Here is a 26,647-nt window from a genome sequence, read left to right as displayed (position 1 = left end):
CAGTCGTTACCCTATTCAACTCGATCACGCTCACCAATACCACTATCGAGAAGAACTAACACCAATTTTTCTGATAGTGGTGTTGGTTTGCGTGGGCGGGCTGAAAAGGGCTCAATGCTACGTTTCTGAAAAATGACTCAAGATCTCTTGGGCCCTCTTCAAATGTTTGTCCAGGTATATCGATTATACTTTCAACCCGAAATCTCTCGGTATAAGCCATTTTACGAGACGTTTTGGAACAGCAGATCGTCGCAACGGCGTCAATTGACGGGAGACCTGGGATTTTGTTTTGATTAAATCCAGTGTGATATTTAATAACGCCTCATCTTATCAAACGGGGACATGGAGAAAATGACTACATAAGAGATCCAAAACATTGTTAAATATCATGGATGCGCCGGATGATTATACAGCAGGAGATTCTCATTTAACACATTACCGCATGCGCATCAGTTTGTTTTGATTTGCTTTTGACGACAAGTCAGTAAAAAACATCAACTACTAAATATGTAGTCGGTGATTGTTTTTACTGACTTATCGGCCTGTTCGGTAATGTTGCAAAATTGGGTCTGACAGCTACCATGGTTCAGTAAAAAGTAAAAATTATTACTGAACCTCAGAAATTTTCAATCAAAAAGCTGAAAGTACGGTATTTTTTATGATTTACAATTCGTACTCAGTATAAACAATTACCGAGCAAGCAAATTGTGATCGAGTGTGAATATTTGCCATTGAGTACTGATAGGCCTTTTCATGTGACAGATCCGTCTATGCATTTGTTTACATCGGTGGAGGACCGGTGCTAACACGGGCCTGTCATTTTCATAGGAGAACTGTCAAAGTGCTTCCCGATCAGCTGATTTGAGACGTCATGTGAATAGGCCTATAGCACATTTCGATAGTCCATTTTTCCTGAGTGTATTTTATGAGTTTCTCCGTGTGGATATCCAAAATGAGTTAGGCGCTTCGTACATGTTACACTAGATTTCTGACACAACTTTTGACATTTTCGACAGTCACTTGTTTTGCATTTTTCGCATCTGTAAACAAATACCTACCTAAATATTTGCAAGTTTTCAGGAAATTTCTCAATTTATTAAATTGAATTCATTATTTGCAAAACTGTGAACTAATAAACAAAACACAGTTTTCTACGACAGTTCAGGTTAGTTGTTTATACAAGCTTTGGAAGCTAAGTGAGTATTGCGTTGTTCAACAGCTGCTGGACTGCAGATTCGGAATTAGTGGTCTGTCTAGACTCTTATGTTAACCTGAAAACGAATTTTTGTGTGCCTAACCGAAGAATTAGCAGAAAATTTAGTGACCAATATTCCCTAAAGTACGGAACACTCAATAGTACTGCAGCAGCACAACATCATTTCCATAACGCTGATGGTGTTTGGTAAGATGTCCTAGGGAAAGAGCACCAATTCTACCCGTTTATGCGATTTTGACCTATTTTACCGCAAATTAGCAAATAATTCTTGTGGGTTGAAAATTAGTGCACTATGCTTTTCCTCCAGACCTTCCTGAGAATAGTTAAGGTGTACCAGTATTCGCCACCCCGGATTATATACCGTGTTACGTCACATTTAGCTGCCAATCGTTTAGCATCCGTTACATTGCTTCAAGATGGTACGGAACATTCTTAGAAACCTCAAAATTCGCTCATAAAATAATAGAAACAAATCAAATTGCTCTAACTTTTTGCTACTTTGCACTTTGTTTTGCCATAAGAAATAAACGTAGGTGTCGAATTTAGGAACCGAAATTTAAAACGTAGTGAATACTGGTACAAGTGTTCGAGTATTCGCCACCACAATTTTCAAAACACAAAGTTTCTGATCAGTTTTTATATTTTTCCTGCTGAACATGAATTGAAAGGTTTCGATTGACGTATTGATAGTATTCAAAGGTCTTTTGATGTATTTATAAACAATATTTTTCCTTAGGGTGGCGGAATAAAAAAAAATATGTTTCAAGGCTAACTCGATGGTCCCTTGGATCGCAGTTGCATTGGTTTTGTGTTCTGTAACTCGATACCTCCCTAACTCGATGGTCCCTTCAATATCGAGTAAGGGAGAGATGACTGTACTACTAAACAGCCTAATTTTGTTAAGACTTGACGACAATTGACATTTAAGACTCTAGTCTTTTGTAAAAGACAGGAGTAATAGAAATAGCACTTAAATGACAAATTATTCAAAACCATTTCGACAAGACAGTATTAGTAATGACACTACAACACTACTATTTCAAATAATTCTGATGGAGCTGCTGATTTTTACAATGCTTCCTTTTCTCAGACGCAAGGGAATATGGGTATTTTTAACACTTCAGTCGTCGCGCTGTTGTATTTTGTACAACAGTGGTGAAAAAACCTCGCTTATCGTACACAGCATCAGCGTGGTGGTTCTGATGGTGGCAAACCGCGCGACGACTGAAGGGTTAATAAACTACCACGTCACAATACTAATAAAAAACAGTGTCATGTGGGCACCATAGCCTAGTCCGTCTGATTGGTCCTGGTAGAGGGGAAACTTGGCTAAAGCCAGACCGAGGGTTCAGCCTTGACAAGTTAAGCTGTCAGGCAGCTCCAACTAAATACCATGCAAAAGAAAAAAAAAATAAATAAATAACTTGGTTGACCATTCCTCCCAACAATTTGAAGGGGAAATATTTAAAAGACCTGGCTTAGCTCTTTGAATTTCGCAAGACCAAGGCATACAAATTAACGGAAAAATTAAAATGGATCAAACATTGCACGGTAAATTGCTGGGCATGGCGTACCATCGGTAACTCGCGTACCTGCAGGAATAATAGACCCCTTTGTGTGGTCCTTAGCCTCTTGCCCATAAACTCCTATCCCTACCTCCTCGTGGTACTGGCCGGGGTACGAGTAACCTTGGGGAAGATCGGGTAACTAATTTCGGTGGGAGCTTTGGTCGTATGCTGACAGGGAAGGGGGGTTTGCTTTTGCAAACCTGGACATCATTCTCACAGATTTCTAGCAAGAATTTTCTTTGAATCCAGAGCTGTAGTCTGAAGACTCCATGGCGTAATATTGAGCAAGATTTTAACTCTGGGTAATATTATACCTGGGAGATGTTTTCACAAAACCTTGTTGAAATTATACAGTAGCAGAGATCTCAGTTTTCCAGACAACAATCCTTTGACTGATTTTCATTCGATTTACGTAAATGTTGTACCATACTATATTGTTTCAATGATTTGGCCTGCAGCTCAAAAAGGTATTGCGACCATGATCTAAATGAAACCTACAAAAAACAAGAGAGAATTATTATTAAACGATTAAAGCATTATCTATGCAAATCGGACCACAGTGTTTTGAAAATATTTCAATTTGTTCATTTTGTTAAATATTGTATTTAAATTGTTTGTTTAGTGTAGTTAGAATGTAGGGGAAAAATTATCGAGTGCATTGCATCCGCGAGTGCTATGGGGCTCTGCACTGCTTTGATTTTGTATAAGGTTTTGACGTTTACTGGCCTTGTTGTTTACTAATTTTATGAAGGAGTGAAAGAGTGAGACTAATTTCCCCATAACATAAGGTCTCCATTGTCTCCCGTTGCAAGAAAAGCGGCGGCAACATAACAGTCGATCACGGAAGTAGGAGATGGTGACGTTTGGATGGTGGTTTGTGGTGGTCGGAACGATGACGTTTTGATTTGTTTCCACGAACTTGGACAGTTTTCGCCACCAAAACCGGGAAAAATGCCGTTTCTGTCCGGAAGAAAGTTTATTTATTTATTTATTTATTTATTTATTTATTCAAACTACAGTAGCACAAATAATCATCTATTGATTTTCAAAGTATAGAGTAAGGTGGGGCAAAAGTTCGACCTTAGTGGTATAATCAAAGTTTCCAGTAGAACAATAGCAGCTAAAACAAAACAAATACCATACAGTGAACCTTCAACATATTGGCTATAATTTTGCTGAACAAACTTGTGTCAAAATATTTACCCATTTTTAGATATAACAGTTTTAAAATTGGTTGTCTTATTCGAACTTTTGCCCCACCGGTGGGGCAAGAGTTCGAATCTAGTGTGGGGCAAAAGTTCGCTGGCTAAAACACAAAATATTGATTCTTTTATGACAGGCATACTTTACACCAGCCGTAAACTTAAGTTTGACGAAAAATACACACTAAATTTTCATCAAAAAATTACCCAAAACCGGGTTAATTGTAATATACTCAAAAATAGCAGTTTTTCGCAAAACTAAGTAGAAATGTAAAATTTTGGTGACAGTTTTCACACGATCAGACTAATTTAACTAAATTTGAAGATAATATATGCATTTTAGGCAATTTGCAAATTTTTCCGTGATTTTATACATAGGTCGAACTTTTGCCCCGCTGATTCGAACTTTTGCCCCACTATGGGCCAAAAATTGTTTTTCAAGAGTAGTGTGTGATCCTTTGACCGTGACGCTTGCTCCTGCGGGGGCGGGTGAAGCGGTCAGACAGGATCAATCTTGTTACGCGCGCAGTGCAGTGGGGGGAAGAAAAGTGGCTTGATCCGCGAGATCATTTAGTAGTGTGTGATCCTTTGACCGTGACGCTTGCTCCTGCGGGGGTGAGTGAAGCGGTCAGACAGGATCAATCTTGTTACGCGCGCAGTGCAGTGGGGGGAAGAAAAGTGGCTTGATCCGCGAGATCATTTAGTAGTGTGTGATCCTTTGACCGTGACGCTTGCTCCTGCGGGGGCGGGTGAAGCGGTCAGACAGGATCAATCTTGTTACGCGCGCAGTGCAGTGGGGGGAAGAAAAGTGGCGTGATCCACGAGATCATTTAGTAGTGTGTGATCCTTTGACCGTGACGCTTGCTCCTGCGGGGGTGAGTGAAGCGGTCAGACAGGATCAATCTTGTTACGCGCGCAGTGCAGTGGGGGGAAGAAAAGTGGCGTGATCCACTAGAGTGTGTGATCCTTTGACCGTGACGCTTGCTCCTGCAGGGGCGGGTGAAGCGATCATGTTATGCGCGCAGTGCAGTGAAAAAGTGTATAGCATTTGGCGTATAGCTTTAGTGTATAGCTCAGTGTGGCGACGAAAAAAAAAGAGCATTACATCCAGGTAAAATCGTTCATTATTATTATTTACTCACCTATTACCATTTGAAACTAAATACGTGCCAGGGTCGAAAATTTAATTTTCGATTCGGGAAGTGTAAAAACATTTCATATATCCATTTGATATCTGGGTGTTTTTATGCGGGGCTTACTGTATATGAAAATGACCTCAGAATGTGTGTGTATTTACTGCCATTCTTGAAATGGGTCGTTGGAATTTCAGTAGAGCTATCACCTTTCATCTCCCGGGCTAAAATTGTCTGCAGATATAAAGATATCGAAGGGTATCAAAAATACATGCATACAATTTTCTTCCATAAAAGCACTGCCGGTCAGTGGGAGATGGATTGTACACACACACACACACACACACATCTATGCAAATCGGTATTAGATTTTAGTTTGATTGACAGAAAAGCAACGAAAATTATTTCAGTGAGTGATGGGTTACTAAGGATTTATTTTTGAGTTTCAGTTCAGTGGAGATAGTCAACATGGCTAGCGTAAAAAGCTGGATAGTTACATTTTAAAAGGGTGTAACTCAAAATTGTGTCGATCTTTTCATTCAAAACTCCGCCCGGAGGTTACAAATAACTAAAAACACCTACGTTGAACCAAATTTTGATGGTTTATTTCTTCTGATAAGCACAGCCAATAAAAATCCGTTCAAATATCTCAGATTTCCTTTGATTTTGTGGACTCATACAATCAAAATGGCGAAACTTAGGGGACAGGCCTGGTGTAGTGGTTAGAATACACGCCTCTCACGCCGAGGACCTGGGATCGAATCCCATCCCCGAGATAGTCACTTATGACATAAATGTTCTAGTGACAACTTCCTTCGGAAGGGAAGTAAAGCCGTTGGTCCCGAGATGAACTAGCTCAGGGCCAAATATTTCGTTAATGAAGACAGAAAAAAGAGCGTAACTTCAAAACGGGCCCTACGATTTTTTTAAAATTTTGCCCCGACATGCAGCTTAGCTATAGAAAACGACTGGTGAGCACAGATTTGTTGGAGATTTTTTATCTGATAATAACGGTCAGGGGAACACCGTGCAATCTTCAAGTCAAAAGTTTCATCTATATGACGCAGTGGCTCAACCTTCGCAACAAATAAAAATTCAAGAATTCAAATTGTCGTTCAGAATTTTTTTTAAGATTTCAAGTAGATATATCTAAGGATACCTTGAAGAATCACTACAGAGATTCATTTTAACATTCTTTCAGCAATTTCGGAAGAAATTCTTTAAGAAAGTTCTCAAGGAAATCTTCACATATTTTTTTTTTTATAGAACAAAGAAATTTATGGATACCTTTTTGAAAAACAAAATCCGGTTTGTACTTTTGAAAGAAAACTCTAAAGAAACCTCTGATGTAACTTGTATAAGTTCTAAAATATCCTACAAGGATCTCCGAAAATACTTCTGGACTTTCGAATCACATAAAGGAGATACGGGCTGCGTATCCAAGTATTTCCTAGATAAATTGTTAAGATAATATGAAAACTTATCAACCGAATCTCTGGACAATTTTATGCAAAATTTTCTAAAGGAATTGCCTAATGAATCGGGCGGAATCCCTGATAAAAATGTAGCAATGTTTGGGAAAGGTCTGGAATAATTTTTGTAGTAATAATTGGCGTAAAACCTTGCACTTTTTAGGATCCATAGAGATTTTACTTGAGAAATTACTTGAGAATCGATTGGCAGAATTGCAGATGTAATCTTAGGATGCAACGCTGGGAAAATAGGGGGGCTGGGGGCAAGGAGGACACCTTAAGATATATAGGTTCAAATTATGGTTGATTAGCACAATTTTTGAAGATTGTAGGCGCAAGCTCAGCTCTTGTTCTAAATGATGTTATCGATAGATTTCAAAAATATAAGAAACACATGATGATTTGAGATTTTTGAAAATGTCCCTTCTTATGAGGTTTTTAAACGAGGCACGGGGCAAGAGTGCCACTCGTATGAGGCAAGAAGACCACCAGAGCAAAATGCCACAAATTTTGTTTGTTATTATTTCCCCGCCTAAAGGAGAAATTGTAGAGTAAGTAAAGATAAAAACTGAGGGATAAAAGTTGACTTATAGTTCAGAAGTAATTTTACGAAATTAACTTAGTTTTCATCTTATTTGACTGTAATAATAATAGTAAAAAAATTTCAGAAACCATTTTGAATGTCCAAGATGGTTTATTTTGATTTTATTTAGTAGGAAACATTGATTGAATGCAATATTAAACAAGAAAAATAAAAGTTCATTTGATTTTATATGACAAAATTGCGGTGTCCCCGGTCAAACCTTGTTTTTCAGTCTTACATTCTTATAATATTTCGCATATTTTGCGTTGGTGAGTTAAAGACATTTTTCTAATTTATTGTACTAAACATTTTTAACTGTAATATTTACAAAACCCTCAATTTATACTTATCCTGCGTTAAACATCAAAAAATTGATTTGAACTACGTGAAATTAGAGGTGGCACTCTTGCCCCAGGTGTCCTTCTTGCCCCATGTGCCCCTATCTAGAAGAACTTCATGAAAAATATTTTATTCATTCATCAAGTCTATTCTTTTTTTTTATTATGTATCAAATACTATGGAAGCCGGAAAAAAGAATTTATATTTCCATGTGAAATTTCACCAAATTTGAGATATCATAGCTGTTGACCATTAATGCCTATTATGTTTTGTTTATGCCTTTGTATCAATTTCACACATTTTACTTGGTTCTAAGAAATATGTATGAATTATTAATTAATTAACTAAAACTTGTGGAAATATGTGCTATCAGTTAATATTTACTTTCCTTTTTTCCAGGATCAATCTCGGTTGACGCAACGCAAGATCAATCAACGCTGCAAGTTCTAACAGTACCACGAATTGTATCGGTCGTGTCGAACGCTGAAATATCCTCGTCCAGCACCACTGCTATAAATGCAGATGAGATGATTGCTGTGCAATTTTTGAATACTGAGGATGAGCTCCTAGCCGATGCCGTCGTGGATACACAAGATGAGCCTAAGTTGAGCACCGTTCCGAATGCTCATAACGTTGATCGACCCTCGGAAGATGCTATAATACACGATCCCCTCAACAACACACCCTGCGAACAGCAACAGAATGAAGAAGATTCAAATCCGTCAACAGCAATCGAAAATTGTGGTGAACATTCGATCAAGTGTAGTGCTTCGGACGATGTGGAAAATCTATCCCCGAATTCGAGTATGAAACGCAACCTTCCCGATGGCACAAAGCTACTCAAAAGTTCTAAGAAACACGCATCGACAGAAATGAAATTCCGTTGTTTCAACATCAATTGGGAGAAAATCAGTGACAACATTCTGGATCGCTTGCGCGCTTTGGATGATTTTAAAAAAGCTAATCCAGGAGTCTACACTCCCCCGTCTGTACGTATCGCTAAGACCGAAATAACAACTCTCACAAACGCGATTGTTGATCAATTGCGTACAATTGACAATCAGATAAGAGCAGACATAATGGAAACTGTAGCACGTCAAGTTTTTAATAAATTCCCGGCCTTGGACTATACGGACGACGACGGATTCGGCGCTGGTCAAGGCTACATCGAAATGAAATATAAAATGATTAACAGGAACAATTACTTGAATCGATTTAAAAGCGCGCAAGCACCTACGGCTAATATCGACATAAGTTTGAAGAAAAAGCGTAATGCTCGAGCCGGTACTTTAAAAGAGTACTGGGAAAAATCGTCCAACAAATGCGACAACACCTTGATCTCAATTCTGACTCGAGACGAAACTCAACTATTGACGGACGATTTTCTGGTTCAAACGCAGTCCTTCGTAAGATACAAGTTAGATGAAAAAGTTGCCACAGGAAAAATGATTGCTCAGTTACCGGTTCTACGCCGTAGGTCATTATTGACATTTCATTTCGAGAAGGCTACCGGAGTAAAAATCGCTGATCTTCGGCGGTATTTTACGTCTAAACGAGACAAAATCATACGTTTTTCTTTGACCTGCAAAACGGATTTACATCTAAACAACTTGTCATCAGATCGAGATATATTGGAATTCTTGTGTTCGCTGGTGGGAGAGAACTTCGGAGATTTAATCGTTCATAAAGAGGTGAGTGATTTCAGCAGTGTTTTGTAATATTATCAAACTGTTTGTGTTGTATTTCAGGTTGGCACTCGCATTGAGGACATAGCAGTTGACACTTCAGGACCGGTGCTAGTAGCTGTTGGTAAGTGTAGATTACCTAAAATATAGATAAATTCTCGCCTAATTTATGATCTCGCGCTAAAAGCCATTGTTAATCAAGTGTGTAGCTTGTTATTACTGAGTAAACGAGTGGATTTACACTGTATTTACCAATGCTGCGGTGAAGAGAAGATATTCCTCTATCTCGCAGTGGTGATAGTTTTTGTCTTGGTTCATTCATTTGCTTAAAAACTACGAGCTACACACTCGGTTAATAATGGCTTTTAGGGCGAGATCACAAATTATGCGAGAATAGGGTCCTAAAATGTTTAATTAAATCTTGTTTTTATTTAATAATACGAAAGAGCATGTTACTGCAACTACTTCAGCAATTTTTCCCGCGCAAATAACGGCTATATCATATTTAAACTTTAATTTCAAAAATGGGTCCATGAATGAACCTTGACACTTTTGATCATGTTTGACGTTTGCTTAGTCGACAAAAACACCACAGGGCTTTTAGTTTTAACACTGGGGTTGTTCCTACCTGGCATTTCGGAAGGGACACGCAAAACAAAATACACCCAAAATTTGAGTTAATGCCAAGGGGTGTGACAAAATCTTAAAAAACATAAAAAATGTTTTTTGGACTTAAACAAACCAAAAATATTAAAAAGTTGAGTAAACATGTGTTTTTGGCCAAAACTCAAGCGTTTGGAACTAAAATTGGGACAGGGCTTTAGAACCCTATTATAAGTTGGCTATCAGCTTCTTATGTGGGGTACTGACAGGCCGGGAGCATGAAAGCCAAGTTCGGTCAACTATAACATTGTTAAGAACTTTCGTTGTTTACCTTTTTCACGGTAGGTTCAAATTTTGAAAGTCAACAACCGGTCATTTAAGTGCATGCATTGTACTTCAGCAATAGGCGTGAATGTTATCGTGACAATGATTTTGTTTGGAGATAATTCTATATGCTATACTCAAGGCAAATGACTATAGTTGACCCTGTCTTACTCATGGTAGCACAGATGATACACAGATTTTCGACAAACGTTAGACTATTAGCACAGACAAACAGACGTAACACTTAGAACAAATCCCGATCAAAATTATAGTCATGATGACATGTACGCCCAATGCTAAAATCGGTGTGTTTGGCCGATGGACCAACAGATGGCGGTAGTGTGTAAACGTCAAACGCGAACAAAAACGATGCGAGCGCTGCGGGCGGTGGATTGGCCACCTACCATATATTTGAATCGGCCGTTAAAAAGGTGGTCGATGGACATCGGTGAGAGTGTGACGTCTGTTTGTCTGTGCTATTAGAATTGGTACGATTAGCTCAAAAACGATCGGAATAATTTTTAAGCTCTTGTCTTATCAAACATCGAAAAAAGTAACTGGCCTTAGCGTCCAACTATTGATATATAATTAACTTATTATTGATTTTCAATCAATTTGTTTATAATGATTTTGAATAATTTAGTTTAACTACTTTTCTTCAAGAGCTTTTTTATAAAAAGGCCTGTCCAAATTTAAGTATCAAACGCTCAAGTTTAGACCAGAACAAATGTTTTCTACATTTTTAAGTGTTTTTCGTTTGTTCATTTTGTTGGTTGGCATATTTTGTTTTCCCCTGGGTTTGTTTTTATATTTTCCAGGGAGAGATCATTTTAGATATTTGATCGCGGTTTTTTATAGTGTTGTTGACAGGCTCAATGATTTTCCAGACAGTGGCAAAGCTTTCATTATAATAATCAGATATTTTAGTTAGTTTTCTACAAACTATCGAAAATTTGAAACTACCGATGATATCTATATGGGTTATTTCATTAATTAATTACTGGTGGTAACGAATCGATCAAATTTCCAACGTGGACCGCTGTTTTTTTGAATTTGTGTTCCTGAACATTTTAATGGTAGATTCAATTTATCTTCACCTAAAAGTAATTGAACGTTTCTTTAATTTGTGCTGCTTGACTCTTCCAATGAATATAATACATATTGAACTTAATTGTTTTATTTTTCATGTTTCAGATGTCGGCAATGGCAGAACAGTTATTTACGTATACGCGAATGGAATACGGGTGTCCGAGGGAGCGAGTGACGTGATCGCAGCTATGGAAGATCTTTTTATGATTCATTTTGTCCATAATTTTATGTACGTAAAAGCTTTGTCAAAGTTCTTGGAGCTAATCCAAGAATATTTTTTAAAAATCATCACCTTTGTTGCGTCAAAATCGGCTGCTAGCCGCGTAGGCCAAAGGCAACGAAAAGTGCGGAAAGTAATTTCCGCCTTAGCTAGCTTTGATGTAAGGGATTAAGCCAAGTGAAAGATGTGTAAAAAACTATAATCAGATGAAAAATAAAACATGTTAAGATGCGATTATCTGTTGAATTGTTTCATTAAATGATAGAATATGTCCTTCGAGTGGTTATATATGAATACTACAGTCATCTCTCCTTAACTCGATATTGAAGGGACTTTCGAGTTAAAGAGGTTTCGAGTTATGATTCACAAAAACAGTGCAAATGCAAGAGACCATTCGAGGTAGCCATGAAAACAAATTTTAACTTTGGTTCTCTAACTTGACATCGAAATATAAAATATCGAGTTAGGGAGATTTGACTGTAATACCTACTGATCACCTTAATTTTGAAAAACATGAAACAAAGGGCTTAACTTATACAAACAACCTTGTAGAAGACAGTTTTCGTCTAATATATCATTTGAAAGCACCAAATGCAAATCTCCTAACTGGTGGTGAACGTGCCTTTGGAGCCGGCCTTCTGGGGGATACCTGGGGCAAATGACTCCTTCGTGGCATTTTTTTGTCAAATCGTACTTTGGCAATACAGTCGAAGCTCGTCATAACGACCACTTTGATAGCGACAAAAGCTCTATAGCGACATTTTTCGATCCCTTGAAAAAGATTTTAATGTTATCACTATTCTCTATTAAGACGGTCCCTTGCGATGTCGTTATAACAAGCTTCGACTGTATTTGCTATCAATCCCTGGTAAAAAATTGTTCCCAATAACTTCGCAAATAGCCTAAAGGGGCACTGTAGCTTGTTTTGCCCCAGATTCCCTTATTACACTTTACTCCTAAAACCGATTGATATCCGAATCTTCCCCTACTGATTATCGCAGTATAGTATCCTATGGAATGCCTAACGGCAGCCAAAAAGTTGATTTCAATGTAAAAATACAGTAACGTGTAAAATTACTAATCAACTAAGGAGTAGAGCAAAGTTGAAAATTAAATGTAATTGAATTTTACATGACTTTATTTCTCAAGCCGTGTAAATTTAAACAAAGGCTTATTATTACGTGTATTTGCATGCTCCAAATATGTGCATGAAAATAAATTGAAATTTACAGAATAGTTTTAGCTGTGTATCTGACTTATATCGAATTTCGTCACTAGGTGACATTTAGGAGCCTCAAATATTTCAAACCCATATGTCTCTAAATTCTTAACTTAATCTTGAAGTCTGGTGCTTTCGGAACAGTTGTACTTTCGAGTAGCCGTTGATCTAACGAACAACTTTACCGAAAACTATAGCCTTCTATCGAAACTACATTGACCAATATTTGAATTTTAAAGGAGAATGGGCAAAATTGTATGTACTTTGGTCCCGGAATGTACACAGATGACTCATACTACAGGCTTGATAATACTCTTCAACATCATTAGAGTTCGGTGAAATACTCTAGAGCAGCGTGCTGCCTTTGCCTCTTTGAGAGGGAGACAAAAAATTCTAAGCAGAGAAGCAACGAAAAATGAGCGAGGAATATGCAGGTCGAAACACAACAGAGTAAAATTCCATCAAAAAAGGGTGCCCTCACAACTCCCCGGGGACTGTTTTGTTCGGTTGGCAGACTCAAGAGTTCATTTGAAGCGTGAGTAAAGGTGAGCATTGCAACAAGAGAGTGAGAGTATCTGAAAAAAAAACCTCATATTTTTTGCACTTGCACTCAAATCGCTTGAGGATCTGTGTTGAGAATTTTGAGTTCAGTTTTTTCTCCTCAGAACAACGGTAAAATTGCCTCCTTTTGCATCGCAGAGGTGTTTCTATCAAGCCTGTTCATACATCATTTGAAAGATCTAAATGAGACAAAAAAATATGGGGCCAAAAATATTCGTCGTGGGAACGCTAGAACGATGAAAGACTGTTTTGAACAGTTTTCTGCTTTCATATTCTTGCAGGCATGTTTTGGATTCGTGCTTATATATAACAATTTGAAAATGTAGTGATTTGAAACAGTTTTCAGGACGTGGAGATGCAGGTTTGTTAATAATTATAGTAAACGTTATTGGGAAACAAAGGTACCGTAAAACGGGGTAACTTTGATAGTTTTTTCAAAGAATACTTGAATATTTATGCATGCTGTTTCAAAGATTTACAATTTATATTTTTAAAACAAGTACTGGCATCCTAGCTATCGATTACAGTCGATAAATTGCCAAAAGATTTATTTTGAAAGGTTATACAATTTTTTATGTAATCGAAAGTTGGTTTTCTGTTTTGGGGTAACTTTGATAATGGAGTATGATTCGAACAAAATTGAATGAATAACGAACTTTTGTAGGGCATTGCATACCTCTAGGCGTTTAACGTTATATGGAAATTTCTGACTTAGATTACAAAAATGGTCCCAGATTGTGAATATGCTTTTCGCTAAGAGATTTAAGACCGTATTCAAGTTCTATGATAACTAGGCTATCAAAGATAAGTGGCCAACTATTCAAAACTACATCAAATAGTGATCGTAGAACAGATTGTTTGTAAACGTTTTGAAAATGCTGAAATTGTGTAAATTTTTTAAATTCGTATAAAAAGCCTAAAATGTTCTTGATTAAAATGAAAACCGCTCTTACATGAAGTGTCATACTAATATTCTTTAGTTTTGCATTCGTTTTGCTTAACTGATTAACAGAAATTATGATATTTCATTCAGTATGCGGTGGGTTACGCATTATCAAAGTTACCCGCATTATCAAAGTTACCCCGTTTTACGGTATGCCAATGTGCGATCGACAAACGACTCACTTTAGGTAAGATACCAGGTGGACACCAAGGCCAGATCGTATTTTCCTGTTCCAATGTGTTGGAAATATGATTGTAAAATCTGCCGGTTTACTCAGGAAGGAACTACCATGAACAGGTTGAAGATCAACGGTTGATCAACTTCACTAATGATGACAAGGAAACATTTCATACGCAACAGGAACGCGAGTACGACCGCTATCCAAACTATGACGTCAAGATCTTTATAGAAGATTTGAACGCTCAGGTTGACCAAGAGGAGAAGTTTGGACGGACTATTGGAAAAATCAAGACCCTCAGACTGGCAAACATGAATGACCTACGACTGATTGCTTTTGCCACCTCCAAGAATATAACCATTCTTAGCACCTACTTCCTCCCGTAATGATACATCTGAACTGGAGATCATCACAGCATACGGAATTTGAAATCAATTAGGTTTTGATTGAAGGATTGCACTTCTCCGACATGATAGACGTCAGTGGTACTATCAACGACTCTGACCACTACCTGGTAATGATAAAACAGCTCTTAAAGTTCCCTGACATTGAAACCGACGCCCGATATGACCTTCAGTGATTGAAGCAGATGGATGTCGGGCTATTGGTGAATGTGTCGAAAACAAAGTACATGCTTATAGACGAAACTGAGCGCGACAGGGCCGCCTAGGAAGCAATGTTACGATATATGGGGATACCTTCGAGGTGGTGGACGAGTTCGTCTACATCGGATCCTTGCTGACGGCTGACAATAACGTTAGTCGGGAAATACGAAGGCGCATCACGATGTACAAAACGCTCATAAGACTGGTAGTCCTCTACGGACATGAGACGTGGACTATGCTCGAGGAGCACTTGCAAGCTCTTGGGGTTTTTGAACGCCGAGTGCTAAGGACGATCTTCGGCGGCGTGCAGTAGAACGGCATGTGGCGGCGAAGGATGAACCACGAGCTCGCTCAACTCTACGGCGAACCCAGTATCCTGAAGGTGACTAAAGCTGGAATGATACGCTGGGCAGGCCATGTTGCAAGAATGCCGAACAACAGTTCTGTAAAGATGGTGTTCGCTACGAATCCGGTCGGAACAAGAAGGAGTGGGGCGCAGCGAGCTAGCTGGATTGACCAGGAGCACCAGGTTTTGGAGAGCGTGGGTCGCAGTCGAGGATTGGAGAGAAGCGGCCATGAACCGAGTGAATTGGCGAAATATTGTTGGCGACCATTTCAACTCATATGTGTGCTGATGATGTTGTTTAAAGGTTGGGCTGATGGCTTTATTGAACTCTTTGCAAAATCCTTTCTGCAAAATCAGTTACAAATCAGTTTTCTTTTTAGGCACCACTCATTTTTCTCCCACCACTGTTTCGCAACTATTTTTTTATCGAAAGAAGCTGATTGTTTTGTTTGATGTTTAGTTGAAGCTTATTGTCGACAAAAAATATCATATAATTCGGTAACAAATCAGATGAGTAATTGAGGTTGGTACAATGTGGGTGGCAGGGTCTGGTAGGAAACTTAACTGAATATACACATGTAATTTTTAACGATTTTTCAATGTATTGCCATTTTATCGAATAAGAATTATTGACCGCAAACGCAATTTTGAAACCAGTTAAAATATGGCGTTATGAATGCCTTCAGAAAGACTTCCAGAGATTCCTTCATGAGTTCCTATCTAAATAACTCCAAAGTTTAACAACTGCCAAAAAGCTAAACATTACATATACTATGCAATTGGATTAAATGGACAAATTGATGTGAAAATTTGCGAAAAAATTACACGTCTTCTCAGTGAGAATCGAACTCACGACTCCCTGATCTCTAGTTAGGGCGCGTTACCCCTACGGTAGTTATTAAACTTCCACTCGGCTAGTTAGCCGTAAACCACGATTCATAATTAAAAAAAACAAAAACTCCAAAGTTTTCACTAACATTTCTCCAGACACTCTTGCAGGGATTGTTCCAGGAATTTCTTCGAAGATTCTTCCAGGGATTGAACCAAAAATTCCCCCAAAATAATAACTACCGTAATCCCTACAGCGATTTCTTCAGGAATTCTATTAGGTATTTCGCCAGGGATTTTTGTAGGAAAATCTCTACAATGATTCTTCTAGAGATTTTGCGAGCGATTTCTGCAGTGATTCCTCCATAGAATCATGCAGTATAATCTTTACTGGGTTTCTTCGGGAATTTTTCTCTAAGCACACGTGCAGAAATTTACCCATTCCACTAAGATTTTCTTCAGGGGTTCCGCTAGGAATTTCTCCAGAGATTCTACAACGAAAATACAAGGCTTTTTTTTCAATAATTCTCCCAGGAATATCTCCAAGAAAATCACTACATGAAATACTCCAAAGATGTTTTCAAAGTAATCCTCCAAGAATTTCCCGAGAATATTTTTCCAGAGATTCGTTATAGCCTCCGAAAATTCCTTTACAAATTCCTTCAAGGATTCAATCAGAAATTACCCAAAATGTGCTTCCAGGGATTCCTCCAAGAATTTTCCAGGAATTGCTCGATAATTCCGTAACTGAGGAAATTTTCAAAAAGCCCCTGTATACATTATTGGAGTAATCGCCGGAGAAATTCTTTGAGCCAATCTTGGTGGAACCTCTAGAAAAAACCATGAAGAAATCCTTAGAGTAACCCTCAGAGTTCTCCCTAGAAAAAAATATTGACAAATCTCTGTAGTATAACATGATGGAACCCTTAGGGTAATAACTGGAAAAATCTCTGGGAGAATCCCTTTACAAATCCTTGCCTAATCCCTGGATGACTCCTTTAAAAATCCGTCCAAAAAAATCTTGCAGGAAATCTCTGGATGAATATCTGATGAAATCTCTGGAGGAACTCCTTAATAAATATTTGGAACTATTTTCAAATGACCCATGTAAAGATTTTTCTGGTGCAATTCTTGGAGACATTCCTGAAGAAATTCCAGAGTAAATCTCTGGAAGAATCCATGTAGAGATTTTCCTGGAAGACTTCCTGGAAAAGTCACTAGAGAAATTCCTGGAAGAATGTCTTAAGGATTACCTGGGTATATTGCTGAATGAATCAATGAAAGGTTACCTGGTGCAATTGATGAAGAGATCTTTGAAGGATCACTTAGGTAAATTGCTAAAGGAATCCCTGGCATCACAGAAGGAATCTCTGGATAAATTCCTGGAGCAATCTTTGGTGGAATGCCTAGAAGAATCACTGTGAAGATTATTCGGGTGAAATCTCTACAGAGATATTTCTGGAGAAATCCCTGGATAATCCTTTGAGGAATGAGGATGATTCCATGGTTAATCTTCTTCTTCTTCTTGGCATTACGTCCTCACTGAGACAGAGCCTGCTTCTCAGCTTAGTGTTCTTACGAGCACTTCCACAGTAATTCACTATGAGCTTTCTTTGCCAAAGTTGCCATTTTCGCATTCATATATCGTGTGGCAGGTACGATTATATTTTATGCCCAGGGAAGTCAAGCAAATTTCCATTACGAAAAGATCCTGTACCGACCGGGAATCGAACCCAGACACCTTCAGCATGGCTTTGCTGTGTCGCCGCGGGCTCAAACCACTCGGCTGAGGAAGGCCCCGTAAACCTTTGGAGGAATTTCTAGGAGAATTCATGAAGAAATCCCCGGAGGAATTTCAGAAGGCCTAGAGAAATTTCCGAGGGAAGATAACCTGAAAAATTGCTTAATTTCTTAGAGTAATTCACGTAGCGATTTTCCAAAGGAAATTCTGAAGAAATCCCTAAAAAAATCATGAAGATATTTCTTGTAAAATCTTTAGAGGAATTCCTGAAGACTTTCCTGATGAAATTTCTTAATCGATCCCTGGAGAAATCAATGAAGCTTTGAAGAAAACTATTTGGAGAGATCCTTTCATGCATCCTTGGAGGAATTTATGGAGGAATTTCTGATGAAATGCCTGGAGTAATCCTTTCCTGGATGAATCCTTGAAGGAGTCTCTCGATAAATCTCTGAAAGAATGTCAGGATAAGTCGCTTGAAGAAATTCTGGTCTCATTTGGAAAAATTCTTGGAAAAATTCCTATAGGAATGCCAGTAAAAACTTCAGGACTTCAAGAATTACTAAAGTATTCCTACGGAAACTTCTTGCGAAATTTCTAGGAACATAAATGTAGATATTTTCCTGCAGAAATCTCTGCAATAATCCTTGGAGGAATCCCTGCAGGAACTGCTGTCAGAATTCCTAGAAGAATTACACTGCGGAACACGTTTTTGTCTCAAGCACCAAAATACCTCTATTTACTTAATTAAGGGTTGCTGATTCCATTGCCGTTTTCAAAAATATCACAGCACGTCTAGTTTTTGAGATATTGGCTGTTGAAAATGGAAAAATTGACTATTTTAGCCAACTTGCATGCAAGTTTGCCGGCTTGTAAGGCAATTTATTCGCCAAATTTGCCCCGGAATCTAAACTTTATGTTTACAGCAAAACTTATCAATAAATTTCATAATACTTTCGATGCGGAAAAGTTATTTTTTGATGATTTGCAAAAGTTTTGCATTTTCCCATATAAGAGAAACGATGAATTTGGTATGGAGACAGTAAGCATGTTGTAAAAATCGGTTTAATCTCAATTTAATAGTGCAATTTCAACCAAATTATGTCCAAATTGAAAGTTCAGGTCCTATTTTGCATGCTTGGTGGATTAGATCACAAAAAAGTTTGATAAATTATACCTTAAATTGTATGTACACATCAATAAAACCAGTGTTTTTCACAACTTTGGCGACCTGTAGCTAAAAATTGTGACGTGCTGGAACATTTCTGAGAATGGCATCAGATTCGGCAACCCCAAAACTACTAGAGACACATAATTTGATCCTTGAGACACGCAAAAGTGTCATTTTTGTTACGCTGTGTTATAGAAGATATTCCTGGAGCCCTGTAGAAGCTGGTCGTAAAAATCATAGTGGTCAAAAGTTTTTCCCAGAAGAATCCCCGAAGAACTCGCTGTAGAGATTACTGTAGATTAGCTCTAGATTTCTAGTAAAATCCCTTGAAAAATCTTCGAATGAATTTGTGGATAAATCTCAAGAACAGTCTCTTCAGAAATTTCCGGAGATATGTCGGGAGGAATACTTGAAGTTATCATTGGAGATTTTCCTGAAGGAATTCGTGAGGTATTTCGTGGAGCCAATAGTTTTTATTCATGAGCGATAAAACGTCATTTTACTTCTAGGTACAAAACATGAATGATGGCTTGTCAAATGATCCGGACTGTTATATTTCTAATAAGGCCTATAAGAGAAGGCAGCCATAGCGGTAAACAACCTGAGGGACATGGGTTCGAATCCCATCGGATCTTTCGGGTTGGGAATTTTATCGACTTATTTATTCTAAAAATATAAAACTTGCAATATTTGCATTTCCGTATGGAATTTTGAAGATAAATCCAAAAAACTGATCAATAGTATCAATAGTCTTTTGATAATCCATCATAGGCTAACCAACACTCATTCCCCCTTTGAAATACAAAGTCAATTACTTTGAATATCACGCTTTTAAGTTTCCCATATGACCGTGATTATTCCTGAGCTGACACAATTCGCTGCCACATTTGCTTTAAATGCATACATTCTAACTCTCATACAAACCATTTTCCACCTCATTCAAGTTCGGTTCACGAGTTGCAATGAAGTAATATTTATGACTATCCATCTCTTCCCGGCTCTGCGCTGGGCAATGGTTTGCACACATCGACCGGCATTCTGCTGATCTCATAGAAACTCGATCCGTTTTACCGAAGTACTTCTATAGCTACAACATCACGGTGTGTCAAAAACCGTTATCACTATAAAAAAATGCCCAAGCATTTGGCACCCACTTTTTTAAAGATATAGCATATATCTCCGTGAATTTGAAAATATTTCAACGAGGGTATCTAAAGATATCGGGGTCTTCCTTAGCCGAGTGGTCCACGGCTACAAAGCAAAGCCATGCTGAAGGTGTCTGGGTTCGATTCTCGGTCTGTCCTTGGGAATTTTATTGACTTTCCTGGGCCTAGAGTATAACCGTACTTGCCACACGATATAAGAATGCGAAAATGGCAACTTTGGCAAAGAAAGCTCTCAGTTAATAATTGTGGCATTTTGGGAAAGATATTCACATGTTTCAAAATATTCTCATCATTAACCATTAGGTCGCAATAACTTGTTTGAATCTCTCGTTGAAAAATTTTCAACTTTACGGAGAAGATGCTTCAATACTATATCTATCGAATGGCAGGTGCCAGATTTTCGGACATTTTTCCGTTAACGACTGTTTCAAACACACCGTGACACATCCTCGGTTCAATCGGCGTTTATAACATGGGTCAACGGCGGCGACGGCGGCAAAACCGCAAAGCGCGCACATTGAAGCGGTTTGGTCTCCTTTTAGCACCTTTGATCCATAAATATGCACATTTAAGGAAACTTGCCAAAATGGGTTATCTGCGGGTTGTTCGATTGCTCACCCGTGACTTGGTTGCTCCATTTATGGAGTGGAGCACGAGCCAACGAGCGCGCATCGGAACGCGTAGGCCCTTGTCCGTCCCAGTGCAGGGGTCATCCGACAGAAGACCTCCGATTCAGACACGTGAAAGTGATGAAGATGTCATGATGACTGCTGGAGCGGAATTGGATTGGACAGCGTGTCGTATTAATCATTTCACTGTGCGGCGACGCTGTGCACAGTGGAAAAATATTGCATTTCTTATGGGAAAGCTGCAGAAGAGAATTAGGCTGACGACAATAGTCACACTGACAAGAGATGTTCGAAGCGTTGTAAGAACGTTTCTAAAAAACTTTTCACAAGTCTGACGGCTTGAACCGATAGAGGATTGAGCAGCGCATAAATGTAAACAAACAAACATGTAATTTGTCTGACGTCCAAGAAAATTACAAAAGAAGCGCGGCATCGGCTTAGACTGCCGAGAATACTTATATTTTCCTATTATTTGCTCGTTTTCAATTATTTAGGTTATGTCTACCCGAGTAGAAGAAAATTGCTGCCGAATACTAACCTGAGGTATTTCATATCAAATAATCTTATTAAATAATCTTCAGTACCGTAATCCAAAGTAACATTGATAAGATTCTGGGATAATTATTAAGAATTTCAAATTTCAAAAATTCGATCTTTAGATGATTGTATAGACGTGGCCAATGTCATACTTGACTTTATGCACCCAATATTACCAGTATAGACGTGGAGTTCTGTTTGATCTTTCGATCTTGACGCTTGCTCCTGCGGAGGCGGGTGACGAGGACAGGATCAAACATGTCGAGAGTAGGTCGAGTAGTGAAATGGAAAAGCGCCGTGGATCGTTAGTAGTGTTTGATCTATTGATCGAGTCGCTTGCTCTTGCGTGAGCGAGTGATGAACAATTGTTCGGGGTACAATGCGTTTATCGAATTATATGGAGATGCAGAGGTATACTCGGTCTCTAGTAACAACGGTTGTCTAACTAACATTCCTTCCCTTCCCCGATGACCGTAAGGACGTGGCCGGCGCCGTTATTGACTTTTAAAATTTGAGCTATGGATTTGTGCACATTGAAGAATGGTATGCAGTGCAAAAGAAAACAAGGCCTGCTCTCCTTTACTATCCTCAAGGCCTCATGCTTGACGATAAGAATGACGACACATGTTTTCATGGAAAATCGTTGTTTACACGTGGGAATAGCCTACCTTGTTGTATCTACCGTGGCTCATGCAATATTACCAGTATAGACGTGTATGGTCTAATTAAAATAAATATAAATTTAAAATCAGGACAAAGAATGCTAAAATCGGGGGTATACAAAATTGGGTCATGAAGGGTGCTAAAATCGGGGGTAGATAAAATCGGGTCATTACTGTATGTATTTTTTATTATTTTGCATTTTGAGCATGAAAATGAAATTTAGACAAAAATGATCTTCTAGAAAATTGTGTATAAATATGTAAGCTTTTATACTGTGTTATTTAGAACTATGGAGGTCCACAATATCACATAAATTATATAATCAACTTTCTTATTTGCAAACATAATAGTAAAAGTCTTAGGCAAAGTAGTAGAACGTCAAATTTTTATCAACTTTGCCAGAACAATGTTTTTGTGTAGCTCAAAATTTGACCAATCTTGAGCATTTTTCCCCAATCATCGTAGGGTGGTCCAGAGATATTCATAATCAAAGTAGACATGTTTTTTCTAACAAAACAACAATAACTTCCAAACGGAAGGAGATAGCGAGTTTCTTCACTCACCAAATTACGCATTTTTTAAGTTCTAAAAGTGTTTCATAGACTACTTTGATGAGATATTTGAATTTAAAACGCTCAACAGAACCAGTTTTGTTCGGACCACCCTACATCACGTATACGTATACGTTTGCTATCAAGATTATATGGTGATATAAATATTAAAGATGTAGTTTTTGTGTCGTTTCGTTGAAAAACATTCAGTATTTTGCAGTGAGTATTTATTCCTTGTAGGCCAAACGGTTCACTACAACTTCTTCATAGAACATTTTTCTTCAAAATCAACCGTTTCGGAGTTAAAACTTTTCAAATAAGTGGCAAGCAAACATGTATAAGCCATTTTCAAAAGTTATTCTTGAGTCAAAATGATAAATTTTTCTATGGAAAACACTTATTCTGCCAAACCAAAAATATGCAAAATTTAATCCAAATCGAAGACTATCGAGCACGATTTTTTTTGATTCATTCTGAGTGGAATTCATCATAGTGCACTGATGCTAAGCTTGCATGAAAACTAAGTGTTGAAAATGTTGTGTAAGCTTCGGTGTGAACTGCCGAAGTAATTTTTGAAAACGTACAGCATTACAAGAAAAGTTTTTTGCTCATAAAATCGTTTATTGTTGAATAACGTGCTTAAGTCAAGGGAAATTGCACACATTTAGGCGTAGGGGGAGATCCCCCAGTACCGGACACTTAAGCCACTTAATTCATAATTCGAAAAATATTGATTTTATGGGCTCGTGTAACCCATTTATGATAAATATTATCATTTTTATAGTGTACAAAAATAAATTTGAAAATATAAATACGAATTATGACAATGCATTTTGATGATGTATTTTAGTATCAAATTGATCGCTCTTGAAATGTGGCACCCAATACCGGACACGATCTGGAAATGCCTCGAATTCTGCAAATATGAACATCATTGAATGTGTACACTATAGGAATAGTTTATAATTACCAGTTCAATGCATTTGCAACATTTACAAGAATAATTTGCGTTTTTCTTAGTTTGAAAGATGCCTATCAAATACCTCTTCCATATATGATGAAAAATAGCACATTTTACGATGTTGTTCTGAATGTTCATTCTTCTTAATTTTATTGCATGTTTGATACCATGATCGACGGAATCCATGAAAAATGAAAGTATTTTGAGACACTGGTGCAATAATTACAAAGATATCATATAACAAATCAAGCTGTCCGAAACTGAGGGACAGGAGGTGCTTAACGAAAATTGTAATTTGTCCATATTTAGTTCAATTATGGTACAAAACACATTCATGCTATCAAATAAGGATTATGTTCGATCATGCTTGCGTGATCCAAAGTGTTTTTTCATGTTCAAAATAATTACTAAATAGGCTCAAAATTAAGAGAATACGTCAATTTTTTAAAGATTTTCAAACTTTTCTACTTTTTTAAAAAGGCATGCATATTTCAAGGATGTGTTATTCTACGCAAACATTAGTCTACATAATAGCTTTCTTTTCTACTAATACACCATCTTGATTGGACCGTGATTTCTCAATGTTTCGACTTTGTCCGGTATTGGGTGCTGTCCGGCACTGGGGGATCTCCCCCTATTATGCTGATTTAAAAAGTTTAATTTTGCAATAAATGATGATATAAAGAGGTAGTAAGAATTTTGACATTATAGAATCAGGAGACTCAAATTCAGTAGATACAGTTCATACATTCTAAAATATACACTATTATATATTGATCAATTACGCACCAAAGTGTCATTTTCAATCTTTGACATTAAAACTAATTTAATGTTCCATTTTAAAAATCGATTGCATTAACTGATGATTCGGGGTGTTTAAGTGTTCTTCTCCAAACAATCGACTTTACTATTATGGCTTGATAAATACACAATTCTAATAAACGATCTCATATATTCCAGATTAATTTTTCAACCCGATTTAGAATTTGAATTTAACATAAAAATTCATTTCCAGAGAAAGAAATGTTATTTTCGTGAACAAGTTGCCAATTTCGAAGAAAACTGCCTACATTTAGACGTTTAATGTGGTTTAGTCTGTAATTCGTAAACTTCAAGTACAAAATTTACCGGTTTATCAACAAGTTGTTAGATTTTTGAGACTTGATTCGGATTCAGTGACCCCATATTTAATGAATAGCGTGTCTTTTTGTTTTTGGAAACCAATCACAGTAATTGATCAACTTTACCCCGAAATCAAAAACATCATTTTTTGATGTCAAATGATTGTTATTAATGTTATTATAGATTTTTTTTTGTCAAAATTTCCTTTACAAAATTCAAAAATCATCCAACCAGTACTGCTTTAAAAAATATTTGGATGAATAAAATGTGTATCAACATTAGGTAGTCATGTGAAACAAACAGGAATGTCTAAATATTAAATCATGTGAACCAACTGATTTGCTTATTGAATTCGAAATGTAGTGGCTTTAGATAGTCATGTGTGATAGAACATGAATGTCATGAGACTGGAAGAAGAAATTTGATAGAAGAACTCTTGTTCCCCAAATATGGATTCGAGGCTCCTCTGCTTGTCGCAAGCTCACTAGATTTTTTTTTTTTTCAAACAAGTGAGTTAGCAACAAGCGAGGCGCCGCAAATCCATAACTTGGGAAGCCCAGGATTAGCATATTTCATTTTATTCCAAGCTAAAAGCTAGGAAAATCTGTTAGTGGTATCCGATTTTTTCTCTAACACCATACATTATATCCAATGCTGGAAGTAATGTATTTTATTTATAGTAAACTAGAATGATCTCCTCATCTTTACTCGGACATCTACACTAATAGAAAGAAAAACGAATCCGCAAATGCGATACTTATTTTAATGTGAATTTAGCATAGAGTAAAGTGGGGCAAAAGTTCGAGCGGGGTAAGTGTTTCTTTTTAAGATTTCCAGCTCAAATCAAAACAAATCTTATAAATGTCATGGTGGTTCGAATGCTATTTAAGTAAGAGACTTTCAATCCAAATATCATATGAATCGATTGAGATTTGGAAAAGTTATGGCTATTTGTTGTTTTGCGACGTGAATATTGTAATTTTTGGTCAAACTTTCGTTGCATGGAACCAATTAAAGATAAAATCTTTTTCGATATTTTATGTAAGGGCGTTTCTAGGCCTATCATAAGGTTACTTTGAGGTGTATTAGTTTTTGCATAAATGCTTGAAACAAATTTTTGGCCCATAGTGGGCAGGAAAAGCACGGAAAAATTTGCAAGTTGCCTAAAATCCACAAATTATCTTCAAATTTAGTTAAATTTGACTGATCGTGTGGAAACCGTCACCAAAATTTTACATTTCCACTTAGTTTTGCGAAAAATTGTTATTTTTGAGTATATTACAATCAACCCGGGTTTGGGCAATTTTTTGATGAAAATTTAATGTGTATTTTTTGTCAAACTTAAGTTTACGGCTGGTGTTAAGTATGCCTGTCATAAAAGGATCGATATTTTGTGTTTTAGCCAGCGAACTTTTGCCCCACACTAGATTCCAACTCTTGTCCCATCGGTGGGGCAAAAGTTCGAATAAGACAATCAATTTTGAAACTGTTATAACTAAAAATGGGTAAATATTTTGACACAAGTTTGTGCAGCAAAATTATATCCAATATGCTGAAGGTTCATTGTATGGTATCACTGTACGCGCTAACATGCATAAAGTATGCTGATACATTTTCAGCTGTGTCAGTGCAAAACTAACTGATTTTCTTCGATTCGGAATCGTGAGATGAATTAGCAACAATCATCAACGGCGCGTACAAATTTCAATGATGGCCTACTTCGCCTTAAGGTGATTTTAAAACGAAGCCAAACTTTGAATTTTCAGGTGCACGAGACTGGAGAATCTGACAACAGATCGCGTTGAAAATCAATCAAACTGTTTGCTTGCTGGTGGTGACCAATGGGATAAATTTTCAACGCGGAGCGCTGTTTGGTTCTCAAGTCTTGTGCTCTTGAAAATTTTAGGTGTGGCTTCGTTCTATAATCACCTTAAACCATTTTAGTCATATTATTTTTACTTACCTAAACAAGGTACTAGAGCAAACGGTTTAGGG

At 37.5% G+C, this 26,647-nt stretch overlaps 2 protein-coding genes across 2 annotated transcripts in view; one reads left to right on the top strand and one right to left on the bottom strand.

The window, feature by feature from the left end:
- Positions 1-26,647, bottom strand: part of LOC110676862 (collagen alpha-1(IV) chain) — a 199,147-nt gene that overhangs the window by 154,806 nt on the left and 17,694 nt on the right. The window lies entirely within an intron of this gene.
- Positions 1,049-11,699, top strand: LOC110676863. Its single transcript, XM_021846306.1, has 4 exons — positions 1,049-1,165; positions 7,913-9,204; positions 9,262-9,322; positions 11,320-11,699. Exons 2-4 carry the CDS (start codon positions 8,041-8,043, stop codon positions 11,604-11,606), a joined length of 1,512 nt encoding a protein of 503 aa, XP_021701998.1. The 5' UTR covers positions 1,049-1,165; positions 7,913-8,040; the 3' UTR covers positions 11,607-11,699.

The sequence above is a fragment of the Aedes aegypti genome, chromosome 2 (genome assembly GCF_002204515.2).
Source record: "Aedes aegypti strain LVP_AGWG chromosome 2, AaegL5.0 Primary Assembly, whole genome shotgun sequence".
NCBI lineage: Eukaryota > Metazoa > Arthropoda > Insecta > Diptera > Culicidae > Aedes > Aedes aegypti.
The sequence above is the reverse complement of the archived record's forward strand: the minus strand, read 5'-3'. Positions and strand labels throughout refer to the sequence as shown.